This window comes from Notechis scutatus, chromosome Z, assembly GCF_049901735.1.
Source record: "Notechis scutatus isolate UNSWTSFEM ecotype Mainland chromosome Z, rNotScu1.2, whole genome shotgun sequence".
Lineage (NCBI taxonomy): Eukaryota > Metazoa > Chordata > Lepidosauria > Squamata > Elapidae > Notechis > Notechis scutatus.
Window position 1 is genome coordinate 29,854,162 of NC_142025.1, and position 13,420 is coordinate 29,867,581.

Sequence of the window (13,420 nt, forward strand, 5' to 3'; positions counted from 1 at the left end):
TGGATGTAGGATAAATAGATGTGGATGTTTGATGGTATTACAAATATCGTCACATGATATAAATTATTCCAACTAAAGCTGCCTTTTGCAATTGACTGATAATGAATTTGTCAATGCCGATGGCATCCAAGTGGTGCTTGTTTTGGGATTGCACCAGTAGTGGGATTCAAATAATTTAACAACCAGTTCTCTGCCCTAATGACCAGCTGGGTAGGCGTGGCTGGGTGGTCATGTGACTGGGTGGGTGCGGCCAACTCGACGTCACTCATGTCAAGGGACGCTTCTCCTCACCTGGCCTCTTGTGACCATGGAGATGTTGCAATGGTAGTGTGAAAAACAGTCATGTCACTTTTTTCAGTGCTATTGTAATTTTGAATGGTCACTAAATGAACTTTTGTAAGTCAAGGATTACTTGTACAAAAATACTAAAAGCTTCTTTGCTTAAAAAGTTGCCCTAAATATCAATCATTAGATTAAAAATACCTGCAAGGGGGAGTTCCAAATGAGGCAAGGTGCCAGAGCACTTTGAGGAATTAAAATAATTAAAATGCAATGATAACTATCAGTAGCCAACTCTTGCTCATAAAGTGAAACCCTTTAGCAGAGAGGTCATTTAAGCTTTCCAGAAAGAGCACACCCAGGAAAAGCAATCCTTAGATCCATTTGCACCACTTAAAGACATCAGCTGGTCTCACTCACCTCACAAGATATCCTAAGGAAATCATCCAAATTTAAGGAAAGATCATATGCCCCCCAGAAAAAAATCATTGCCAAGCTCGCATCCTGTCTCTTGGAAGTACACCCCTAATGGACAGTGCCAGATACCACTAAAGCAGTGAAGGAAGACCCCCTTCCCAGATAGAAAAAGAAACCATGAGGCAAGAAAAAATCCAAACACAATACAAACAATTAAATCACAACAGTAGCTGTTGCTTGTTAAACCAATTACCAGACCAAATAGGCACAGGAACCAGCCAGATTTCTCAAACCAGTTTCTTTTCAGGAACAGAGATTAATCTTTTTCCTGAATAGGGAAAATTATCCCATCAATAAACAGGATTAAATGCCATCAAGCACAGAATTAAACTTCACCAAAAACCAGTTTTAGACCAAAACTCAGAAAGGGTATGTAAACTCACATTTGAATGTCAATCTTTCTGGCTAGCCAAGAAGCCTTGCTGAATGTCACTCATCTTGTTTCTTTGTCATTAAAAGCTTGTTTCCAGCAACTCTGCTTCATTATTCAATTATTTGTTCAAAGTGCTGATTGGTTGGGAGTATTTCCTCCCAACAGCAGTGTAAAAATCTTAAAACAACCCTTCCCCTTTAAGAAAGTCAAGCCCCAGCACAGCAAACAAAAGAAAAAACTCAGGAGAAGCTCTGGTGACAGGAAGTCTAGGCATACTGGCAAGAATGTAAAAGGGTTAATGGAGAGGCAGTTTCTGTAAGCAGGGCAATAAAGATTAAGCTAGAAACAACACCAGAATGTTTCCTGCCTTCCTTACAAGATTAGCCCTGTAAAGTGGAAAAAAACAAAAGGAGATTTCTTCCAATAACCGGTTTTCCAAACTGCTTAGAAAGTTAACAACCGGTTCTAGCAAATAGGTGAGAACCGGTAGAATCCCATCTCTAGATTGTGCCCAACATGCCTATTACCATTGACACCCTTTTTCTTTTTGTTATAGTCATTCTGTTTCTATTTGCAGGACTTTGTATATTGCAATCCTCTAGAGTTACTTCTTTTCTCTTCTGCTGTCTCCAGTACTGCCACGTACCATTTTTCTTTCGTATTGACAATTATTAAGTCTAGGTGTTATTCTTACTAAATTTATTTGCTGCAGTTCTTGCTTTGGGATTGATCGTTGTCAAACCTTTGCTAGGATTCTCATTTAATTTATATTGCAACATTTTTCATTTTATTTACATAACTTTTTTCTGCAATAGTAAGCCTTATCAGAAACTGGATTTGGATGGATTTTCCCTACTTTATCTATAATTTGTCCACAAATTGGATGTTGTTAGAATTCCAAGCAACTTTTGTAACTATTTTGTAACCATGATACTAGTATTTATCATAGATTTTATGGTATCCACAAATTTCCAAATTTATAATTGTATTCCCTAAAACGTAAAGGAAGAAATGATGTTAGAGTAGTAATTTTTATTTGTGTTTTTATATAAAAGCTTCCTCATTAAGTGTTCTTCTACTTGTTTTGCGGCACCACACAATGACAATATAATTGTAGATTTGGGACCCTATCTATGTGTTATTATAGAAATGAATGTAGAGCTTTGCATAATATAAATACAGCATGTGAAACAATGATATATTGATTTTTATGGCAAGCTTAATACATGTGGAAAAGAGCCTTCACATTTTGTAGCTATCCATTGTGATATACATAAAGACATTTGAAATCTTTAGCAACATTGTATTAATTTTAGGGGGTCCTTACTCCAGGGCATTAATAACTGTTTGGTTCTGCATAAGTTTTAATAATGTGAGAGAGTAGACTGTTAACCTGCTGAATTTTGCTATAAAAACCCAATGTAGTCTTTGTTTAGTATTCCCTAATATTAGCTTTGTTGCATTATTAATGTTAGGAGTTATCCTAGAAATATTAATATATACCAGTGGTTCCCAAACTTTTTCAGTCCACCGCCCCCTTGGTGCTACAAACTCATCCTCAGGGCCCCCCACCCAGGGGTGGGATTCAAATTTCTTAACAACCGGTTCTGTGAGCGTGGCCTAATTTGTGAGTGTGGCTTGGTGGTCATGTGACTGGGGGCGTGGCTTGCTGGATGGGTATGGCTTGGTGGTCACGTGACCGGGCGTGCATGCTTTGGTGGTCATGTGACTGGGTAAGTGTGGCCAGGTGGCCATGTGACTGGCAAATCAAATACAAGTGATCCTCACTTAATGGTCTTTGCTTACCAAGTGTTCTAATTTATGACTGACCTCCCCAGAGCTACTTGACCTGTTTTTGGAGTTTTGACAGCCATGCGCGCGCGCACACACACACACATACACACACTACTAACCCTGCTGGAGCAGGTGGTTGGATTAGATATCTCATTCATTTTCTCCTCCCTCCCTCCCTTTCTTTCTTTCTTTTTTCTTTCTTTCTTTCTCTTTCTTTCTGTCCCTTTCATCCCACCCTCTTTCTATGTCTATCTCTTTTCTTCCTTTCTCTTCCTTTCTCTCTCCCTTTTTCTTTCTTTCCCTTTTCTCTTTCTTTTCTTTCTTGTCTCTTTCTTCTCTCTCTCTCTCTCTCCCTCCCTCCCATATATCCCATTCACTTTCTCCTCCCTCCCTCTCTCTTTCTTTTTCTTTCTGTTCCTTCTTTCCATCCCCCTCTTTCCTTGTCTATCCTTTCTCTTCCTTTCTCTCTTCCTTTTTCTTTCTTTCCCTTTTCTTTCTTTACTTTCTTGTCTCTTCCTCTCTCTCTCTCTTTCCCTCTCTCTTTCTCTCTCTCTATCCCTTCGCTTCCTCCTTCTCTCTCTCCTTCTAAACTAAGAGACCCACCTGAAACACACACACACACACACTTCCAACAAGGTAGTTACCTGGCAGTGTCACTCGTGACGAGTCTCCCAGAGTCCCTGGGGTCGGGCGCAATTGTCCGTTTATGCCCAGTCCCACGTTGCCCAGAAAAGCCAGCAGGCAAGACTTCCAGGTCCAACAAAGGGACCATGGGTAGGACTTCCACCCCTTCCTCTTTTGGAGAAAGGGCTGGGAACTTCAAGCGAGGCTGCAGCCTCGCCCACCACAGGAGGTACGGGAGAAGTGACCTGCAGGAAAGGTGAGCCAGCCAGGGCAGACCTGTCACTACTTGGCACCCCGCCAGCCTGTATCTTGTCAGCTGCTGGGGCTCACAGGTCCGGCTGCTGAGGGGGAGTGCAGGAAGCAACCATGAAGCATGAGGCTTATGCCGCCTGCATCTCCCCTCTACCAGCCACCCCTCCAAGCATTTTAGCCAAGTTCGGGCCGCCACTATGCAAGCTCCATGGGTGGAAGATCCGCTCTCATGAGGCTTGACTCGCATCATTTTCACAGCAGTGGCCCGCATTCAGCCAAACCTCGCAGGCTGGCAGGTGGCAGAGGGAAGGGGCAGGCAAGGCCCAGCAGGCAAGGCCCAGCAGCTGCAGATAATCCAGGCGGGATCCAAGTGGCAATGGGTCAGCCCTGGCTTGCCTTCCTCCTGGCCACCAGCAAGCCATGCAAGTGGGGTGGGGGGAAACTGAATTGTGGCCTGTGAGGGGCCCACCTCCAGCACTCTTCTACCACCTCCCTTGCCTCTTAGTGCCCCCCGCCACCCCCTTGCCTCTTATTGCCCCCCCTAAGATATCCCACCGCCCCCTGGGGCCCACTTTGGGAACCACTGATATATACCATCCTTATGCAGGCATTTTGTAGATATTAAAAGTGAGGAGAATAGATGTACATGCAAGGGCTATCTTAATATCGTAGCTTCCACATTGATCCACTGTAATATTGTTAAACATAATATTATAGTTTAATAATAACTATAGTTAAATATCAATAAAATATTGAACTGATACTGTTCTGAGCCATCTAGAATTTAACCATAACCTTTAAACAATGCATATATTCTGATATGTACCACAAATTAGTTTTTGAATTATTGTTGTCATTCATTGTCTATCTATTTGGTTACAAAACAATCTTTTGACAGAATAGACTTATTATGAAGAATGTATATTAATTGCAGAGATCCTGAACAAGAATCATGGTTTTTATATGCTTTTGAACAATATGAGTCCTAACTCAAAAAAGTCATTTATGACATAATAACAGATTTTCTTTGCTTTGCAAAATAATTTATATGTCTCATAATTCATTTGTGGAATATAAATGTTCACTGTTCCATAAAAGATGTTCCCAGGCTTTTCTCTGTTTTAATGCAGCTCATGAAAGTTTTATTACTTCTTTAAATCAGAAAACAGCAACATCAGAAGCATACTTCAAACCTAAAATGTTACTATATAGACATTTTTTTCATATGTGCAATACAAAGTTATCAGTACAAATGCAACCACAAACCTGGACAAAATAATAATACCTTTTTATATATTATATATAATGTATAGTTACATTTAAATATCCCATTAATATTTAAATGATATTTTACAAAATACCAGGTGTTCAGGACTATTTGCTTATGTGCATTGTGCCATTCACTCCTATTAATTTAATTTACTGTGTTAATTCATATGGTTAGGTAAGTTGACTGCAAATGTAGTAATATCCACATATTAAACTATAATGTTATAATATTGCTACATCCTTTGTAAGTAATGTATCAGATCTTTCCATTAGGGAGTAACTGGGAAAATGCAGTAATTTAGACCAAAGTTGTAATAAGGGTTCAAAAGGAAAAGAATCAAAGCTATAAATTATATCCCAAACTATGACTGGATATATTAAATGAAGTACTTTCTGTAAGAGATCAGGATTAGGCCAACCACAGACTAACACTTTATCTCTTTCTTGCATGTCCAGGAGATCATATTTTAATTAATTTGAGATTAGCATTAAGTACAAATTCTAAACTATAGTTACTCATAATTATTGATAGTAAAACTAATCAGTCTGATAACCACAGTTTGAAGTTATTTGCTCCAATAAGCACAGCTAATATTTTAATATATGTTTTAAGTTTGAGGCTTAATTTTTTTTAAAAGGATGGAAAAGATTTAGGTCTGTCTTTTTATTTTATTTAGACAGATATTTTCCTTCATTAAAATAATACTAATAGCAATAGCACTTAGACATATATACTGCTTTATAATGCTTTACAGCCCTCTCTAAGGGGTTTACAGAGTCAGCCTATTGCCGCCAACAATTTGGGACCTCATTTTACCCACCTCGGAAGGATGGAAGGATGAGTCAACCTTGAGCCTTGTGGGATTTGAACTGCCAAATTGTAGGCAGCTAGCTGCAACAGAAGTAGCTTCCAGTACTGCACTCTAATCACTGTGCCACAGAGGCTCCTTAATGATAATACAGTAAAACAAGTCAATAAATCAATACACAATTGCAAAGATTAAAATTGAAAAAGGGGTTAGAGCTGTTATTCCTAGATGTGAGACTGACAAAACAGGGGTTTTTGGAGGTGCAGAGAAATTTATGATAATATGGCTTAGGGTTCTTGTTCTGTCATATTTTAATTCAGATGATCATTTTCCATGACTTCATAGTAGGTGTTAAGTAAGCATAACAGTGACTGAAAGGAACCTGTAGAACCCACAGCTCAGGTACTATGAGGTTAAGGCATATATGTGAGTGGAAGAATGACAGTACTGTGCTCCAGATCCCCAGTCACAGATTCCCAATCTCTCAAAATCAGAACTGAACCCATAACAGGAATAGTCCTAATAATTATTGAAACTGCACGGTAAGTAGCCTCTAAATTTCTTTTCTGAGTATTAGTGCTTAGCCAGTATTTATTAAAATCAATTGGATCCAGAGCTTTCTTTTAGAAGTGGACTTGCTATTGCTTTCTTTAAAGCATTTCATACCTGTCCCTTTTTTATGGGTACCTTTATCTCTCACTGTTCTCAGGCAGCCTGCCCCTCTCTCATTCAGTTAGATCCAGGCAGCTAAGAAAGAGGGTTTAAAAAGATACGATGTTGCACACAGCTTCAAGCACATCTCCGTTATGTTCAATTTATCTCAAAATTGGATTAAATTGATCACAGAATACCCAATTCAAATTCATAACAATGAAGGCATCGTGTTTAAAGTCTCAAAACTGTACAAACCCTGCTGAGCTGCACTAAGCCTTCTTTGTTGCCTTTATTGCACCATAGTACAAAAAGAACATGTTCAAAATGACTTTTGGTCATCTTTCAACAACAATTCTGCTAGCTGTGTATTAGCCATCTCCAGACCTTCTTGCCAATAGATCCTTCTTTTCTTGTTCTGGGAAAATGGCACTCTTCCAGGAATTACCTAAAATCTCTGCCACTATTTCCAGAGGTATGGAGCAAAAAATTAAGACTATGGATAATAAAGATATTAATAGGAATCTATGGTCTGTGATATCCCAAAGAGAAATCCTTCAGCATTATTCCTGTCATCTGGAAAATATCTCAGGGCTTTCAAGAATTCTTCATATTCCATGTTTATGAGGGTGGATTATTATCCCTTAGATCTGTCAGTGGAAGAATAACAAATGGACCGTATTCTAGAAGTTCTATTTCTCATATCAGTAGCAAGTAAATGTTCCATCTAATTTCAACTATTGCCACTAGACAAAGCTCCATAAAAAGGGGCCTGTGATGTTTTCTAGACATAAATTTTGAACAGAAATTCTCTCCAGGATTTAAGAGAATATATTGCATATATGTACCATATCATTGATAATATTAGAATTATTTTTTTATGTAATAATTTATGTCACATCATTCTAGTATTTCTGTCATATTCAGAGGAGATCTAAAAATATAATCTTTAAAATGAGAAAGTATAAAATTATATATTAAACATAAAGAAACAGAAGTCCGGTGAAAAAATAACTGAACAAATACCATATGAGATATATGTGCCTCAACCAGAAATACCAGAAATCCATGTCAGAGACATACACTATTTACATTCTGTCTTATTGCTGCAACTGTTGAAGAGTACTTGTGCTCAGTAATGGTCATGCTTATCTTTATCCTTATATTGTATAGCCTCAGCTTTATGAAAATCCTGAACATTTTTTAAAAAAAAATGCTTAGCTACTTGTGATTTTTAATAACATCTTTTTAAAAAAAGAAAAGCATGTCTGTTTGATAGAAATAAACAGAAGACTGATTCATTGATACTGACATTATAGGAAATATTCAAGAAGTCATCCTGCAAGAACACTTGGAAAAAGAAGATGAAATTCTAGTTTCTTTGGCTGGGCTGAAGCAGGTATGGAAGAAAAGTAATGTAATTTTAATATTTTATTCTTATATAAATCTTAACATTTTTAAAAATATGTTAATATTTTCCTCTTCAGTGAAGAGGAAAACTAAATTTTCCTAGACTATTCATAATGGATCTGTCTTAGAATACCAGATAAATTTTCTCTGAGAACATACCTTGATTGATTGAAATTTCCTTCCATTTTAATTGTTACTTTCCTCATGTTCATTAGCAGCCAGAGCTTTCTATTTTCTTACTCTGTGATAAGAGCATTCTTCCAGGAATTACCTAAAAGTCCTGCCACTATTCCCAGAGAGATATGGCTATCCAAATTCTGCCCATCTGTTCCCATCCCACCCCCTCCTAATACTATGCAATAGTGTAGCTTCTAATGTGTACTGCCAGGGGGATTGAATCATAGTAGGGCACTTTACTTTCATCCCAATGATACCAAGTTTTCCCCAGGTGCTGTTCAAAGCTGAAATGCTAGGTGCAAAACATGTGAAATTCCAATTAAACTGTTTTATTATTATATTATTTACGTAACCTTACATGGTATATATCAGCATTTTAATGACATCAGAACCAGTTGTGATATTTTATTATTTTAAATGTATTTGCCTTGCCTCATTATTTTAACTAAAAGATTCATGAGTTCCCTACAGCTTTTACTGAGAAACACTGTTAGTTATTTTGTACATGTTTTGATCACTTAAGATAGGATGATAGGATAGGGTGATAGGATGATAGGATAGTTGATAGTTGATGATAGGATAGTTCTCTCAAGAGAATCTAGGTAGACTTTTTTAGAATTCATCCAAAGCATGCATTTTTTTCCCTTATCTTCAATAGATTAAGGATATTCTGAAAGGCTCCCTCCGTTTCAATCAGAGTCAACTGGAAGCAGAAGAGAATGAACAGATTACAATAGAAGATGATCATTATTGTTCCAGCAATCAGAGCAAGAGGGCAGTGGAAAATATAGAAAACCCCTCAGCTCCAAAGCAGTCTGTCCCTCTACTGAAGGAGGTAAAATGCATGCTTTTCAGTGAAATCCTTGAAGAGAATGTATCCATCAAAAAGTGTATTGCTATAGTTCAAAAATAATTTAAAAACTTATAAAGACCCAATCATATGCAGCTCACTGAATTTGTGTGTTTTGTAGTTTTAATATTTAGTATTATCTTTTCATTTTAATTTTAACAAATCTATCTTCTAGGCCAGTGGTGTCAAAATCGCACCGTCACATTGTCGTCACTTGACGTATTGTGACTTTTTTCCCCTTTGCTAAACCGGCGGTGGGTATGGCCAGCACGTGACATAACTGGCCTGCGGGCTGCGAGTTTGACACCCCTGTTCTAGGCTAACATTAAGCCTTAGCATTTGTTCCGATACAAGTAGTTCTTGTTTAACTACCATTCATTCAACAACTGATCTAAATGACAATAGTGCTGAAAAGAATTGATAGTTATGGCCAGTCCTTGAAATTAATAGTTGTTGCAGCACCCTGTGGTCATGTGATCAAAATTTGGATGTTTGGCAGCATGCTCACACTTAGAACTACAACATATATTTCAACTCCCATAACCCACCCCGATCTATTCCCCATCTCTCCTCTTTTGGCAGCTGCATTCTGCAGACACCACCTACTACTAATACTAACCCTTCTGCTTTGCTGGTAAATCTTATCGTCAGTGAGAAGAATATGGCAAAACTTCGGGTTATATAGAGCCACCTTTAGCATATAAAATTGCTAAATTTTTATAGGAAATCAATCATTACAATATTTTAATGTAAAATCAGTAACCTCTAAGCTAAAAGATCTGTGACATTTAATAATATTAGCAACTATAAATTAAAAGTAACACATAAGAACGTATTGACTTATTTATTTTAAAAGAACTTCACAGGAGTCCATGGAAAAATATACTTTTACATTTAAAACTACAAAGATGAATTAGACACCAAATTAGTTCCCTGTTCGTTCACATACTGGGTACTCCTGTTCCTAATGCTATGGCTCCCCATCATTTTTAATGACAAATTTAATGTAGTCTCACAACTATTTATAAATTGCTACTAGAAATAGTCTTCAACTTTGTGTCAGTTGCCTAGAGGAAATTAGATTGCAATTCAATAAACATAAAAGCCTTATACTACTCCAGAATATATTAGTTTGTTTGTAATATGGCTTTAGGAAAAAAAGACAAATAACAAAAAAAATTCTCGGTAAATATCACATAAAATAGTTTATAGTGGATTAAACAAATAATGAAAAAGTTAAAATATTTTTATGTTTTTCTTTATATTTTTAACATGGAATATTTTATATTTTTAATTTATATGAATATAATAAATTATATATTTTATTTAAATAATCACTGCTTATTTAAATACATTTATATATTTAAGCAAGCCAAGTTGGCCAATGAAGATATCAGAAACTGTTTTTGTCTTCATTTCTTCTAATGTAATAGCACAAAATTTACTCACTTTCACATGATTACATTGGATCACTCTCTCAATAGAAAAAACATTTCTGGTTAGGACCATTTAAAATATCTGCTGATAGTGGGGGTGGAGGAATGAGATAAAATACAGAGTAGGTAAAATATAGAGTGCAGCTCAGGAAGACTTGCGCATTTATGTCAATCTCTGCATCTGATGATCTGCAGAGCTCTTCTTAAAAAGAAATGTTACTAAATCTCCATCATGTTCAAAGGTAGGATATCAAATCTTTCCATATTGCATTTTGTTAAAGATATATACAGGTATAATAGGGATTGTCAACAAAGATAATAAAAGGATAAAAGTTTCCCTGTCCAGTCATGTCTGATTCTAGGGTACAGTACTCATTTCCATTTTATTGTGGTGAAATTAGTGGAAAGTGAAGGCTTCATCAAGCAATAATAAATAAAAATAATTGACTGTTCCAGCATCCTATTCCTCACTCTTCAAATAAGCCTAGCTCCATTGCCAATGATTTAATCTCTATAGAGCAGAGGTGAGATTCAAATTTCTTAATAACCGGTTCTGTGAGCATGGCCTAATTTGTGAGTGTGGCTTGGTGGTCATGTGACTGGGGGCATGACTTACTGACTGGGCGTGGCTAGGTGATCATGTGACTGACTGGTCATGGCAAGATGGTCATGTGACTGGCGGGTGTCTAGGTGGTCATGTGATTAGGGTAGGCGTGGCTAGGTGGCCATGTGACTGGCAAACCAAATATAAGTAGTCCTTGCTTAATGGCCAGTTGCTTAGCAAGTGTTCTAATTTATGACTAACCTGCCCAGAGCTACTTGACCTGTTTTTGGTATTTTGATAGCCATACACACACACACACACACACACACACACACACACACACTTATGACCAGTTACAACATCCCATAGTCTTGTGACTGAGGTTTTCTATGGTTTTTGCCAGTTTCCAATAATTCCTTCTGGTTTCCAGTTAAAAATGCCCATTGGGGAAAATGGACTTGTTTAACAACCAGGGTTTGCTTAATGACCACAAGGTTCACTTAATGACCATGGTGTTTGCCTAACCCAGGGGTCTGCAACCTTAAACACTCAAAGAGCCATTTTTCTATTTTCTTTTAAACAGGTATCTCTGTCTCTGTCTTTCTTTCTTTCTCATCTCTCTCTCTCTCATCTCTTTCTCTTTCTTCCTCATCTCTCTCTTTCTCCCTCTTTCTATTTCCCATTTCTCTTTCTCTCATCTACAACTGCTAAGATTGGAAGCTGTTTCTTTGCACTTTTTTCACACACATCTGTGTATATGTATCCAATATTCTTTCTTCCTTTCTGGTATGTATTCAAAATGGGCAATGATTTGTGTGTGTGTGAGAGAGAGAGAGAGAGAGAGATGTGTGTGTAGCATGTGTATATGTGTGTTATGTATGTGTATGGATATGCATATATATTTCACTTTTAATGTGTGCCAGTGTACTTACAGTAAAAAAATGACAATAAATGTTATTTTATCCTATCTTCCTTCTTTCCTTCCCAACCCCATTCCTCCCCACACCCTATTTTGTGTTGGCTTCCCAGCCAAGTACTTACCAAGTCTGATCCTGTTTAGCTTTCTAAAATCAGCCTACTGAAATAAATACCAAACTAAACTGCCCAATAATTTTCCTACCATCACTATCTTGCACCTGATTTCAATGTAAATAGCCAATCTGCAGTATTACTAAATTTTGCTAGGCATCTGCTGCATGTTACTCTCTTCCTTGATAATCTAGTCCAGAGGTCCCCAAACTTGGCAATTTTAAGACTTGTGGACTTCCAGAATTCTCCAGCCAGCAAGTTTGGGGACCCCTGATCTAGTTTTAGTTGGGCAAAACAGTCTGGAGTCACTGGCAAGAGCAGTTCAGCGGGGAGAAAAGTTGTGCGTCTCCCCATATTGCTTTCTCCGCAAGCAGCCTTGTCCCCCCCTCCTCATTTATAAAGCATGCTAAGTTTAAAGGTGCTGCTCGTGGTGAGAGACATGCGACTTTTCTCCGTACCAAGAGGGCTGCTCTCTCTCTCTCACCTCCACTCCTGGCGGAGAAAACAGTCAATGGGAGCAGCAGTTGAGGCAGTCAGTCACCTGTACCGAGGTTTATGCTCATCATAACTGCAGGGGGTGGGGGATACAGCAGCAGCGAGGCGGCAATGGTGATTCCAGTGGCATCGTGGCTTCCGGGACCCAATCTGTCCCCCTCCCGCCGCCATCCATGCGGCCACACAAGTGGTGCATCAAGGCTTCCAGACTCTGCTCCCCGCAGCTGCTGTCAGCTGTCCTGGACTCAATCAAAGGCGCCTTGCTGACACGAGCCTCTCCACGTGTTCTTTCCTGCTGCTGTTTTGGGGAGAGCAAGAGTTTCCCAAAACAGCGAAAGCTTCCAAATCCCCTCCATCAAAAACGGCTCCTGGGCAAGCAGAGAGAAGCAGGATTCAACCTGGCTTGCTTCTCTGCTTGCCCGGGAGCCGTTTCTAATGGGGGGGGGGACTTGGAAGCTTTCCGCTGTGCTGGGAAACTCTTGTCTCCCATCAACAGCAATAGGAAGGAACACGTGGAGGCTCCAGCCAAGTTAATGGCTGCTTCTATCACCTGCTGCTGTTTTGGGGAGAGAAAAAGTTTCCCAAGACAGCAGAAAGCTCCCAAGTCGTCGTCCCCCACATTGGAAACAGCTCCTGGGCAAGCAGAGAGAAGCAGGATTCAACCTGGCTTCTCTGCTTGCCTGGGAGGGTGGGACTTGGAATGGGAGGGGGAGAATTGGAATGGGAGGAGGGACAATTTCCTGCTTTCTAGCTAATCTAAATCACCTGGCACAACTGAGAGTCGGAACAGCTAATTGTTGGGGGAGGGGAGGAAAAATAACAACTTACCAAAAACTAGATGAAGGTTCAACACAGGCAAGTTGGAGGGCGCGTATGCCAGGTAAGGCATGACTGGGCGGTAAGGGGTGGGCAGGGAGGGGCAGAGTCAGCTAGAGGCACGATTTGCTGGTT

The 13,420-nt window shown here is 38.8% G+C and overlaps 1 protein-coding gene across 8 annotated transcripts in view; it reads left to right on the plus strand.

Annotated features, from left to right (window-relative positions):
• TBC1D5 (TBC1 domain family member 5) overlaps nt 1–13,420 on the plus strand; it is a 448,530-nt gene that overhangs the window by 413,297 nt on the left and 21,813 nt on the right. For all 8 annotated transcript variants that reach the window (XM_087945081.1, XM_087945079.1, XM_087945078.1 and 5 more), the window contains 2 exons: nt 7,848–7,927; nt 8,774–8,950. In XM_087945081.1, the coding sequence (XP_087801207.1) occupies nt 7,848–7,927; nt 8,774–8,950 (257 nt within the window). The remainder of the gene's footprint in view (nt 1–7,847; nt 7,928–8,773; nt 8,951–13,420) is intronic.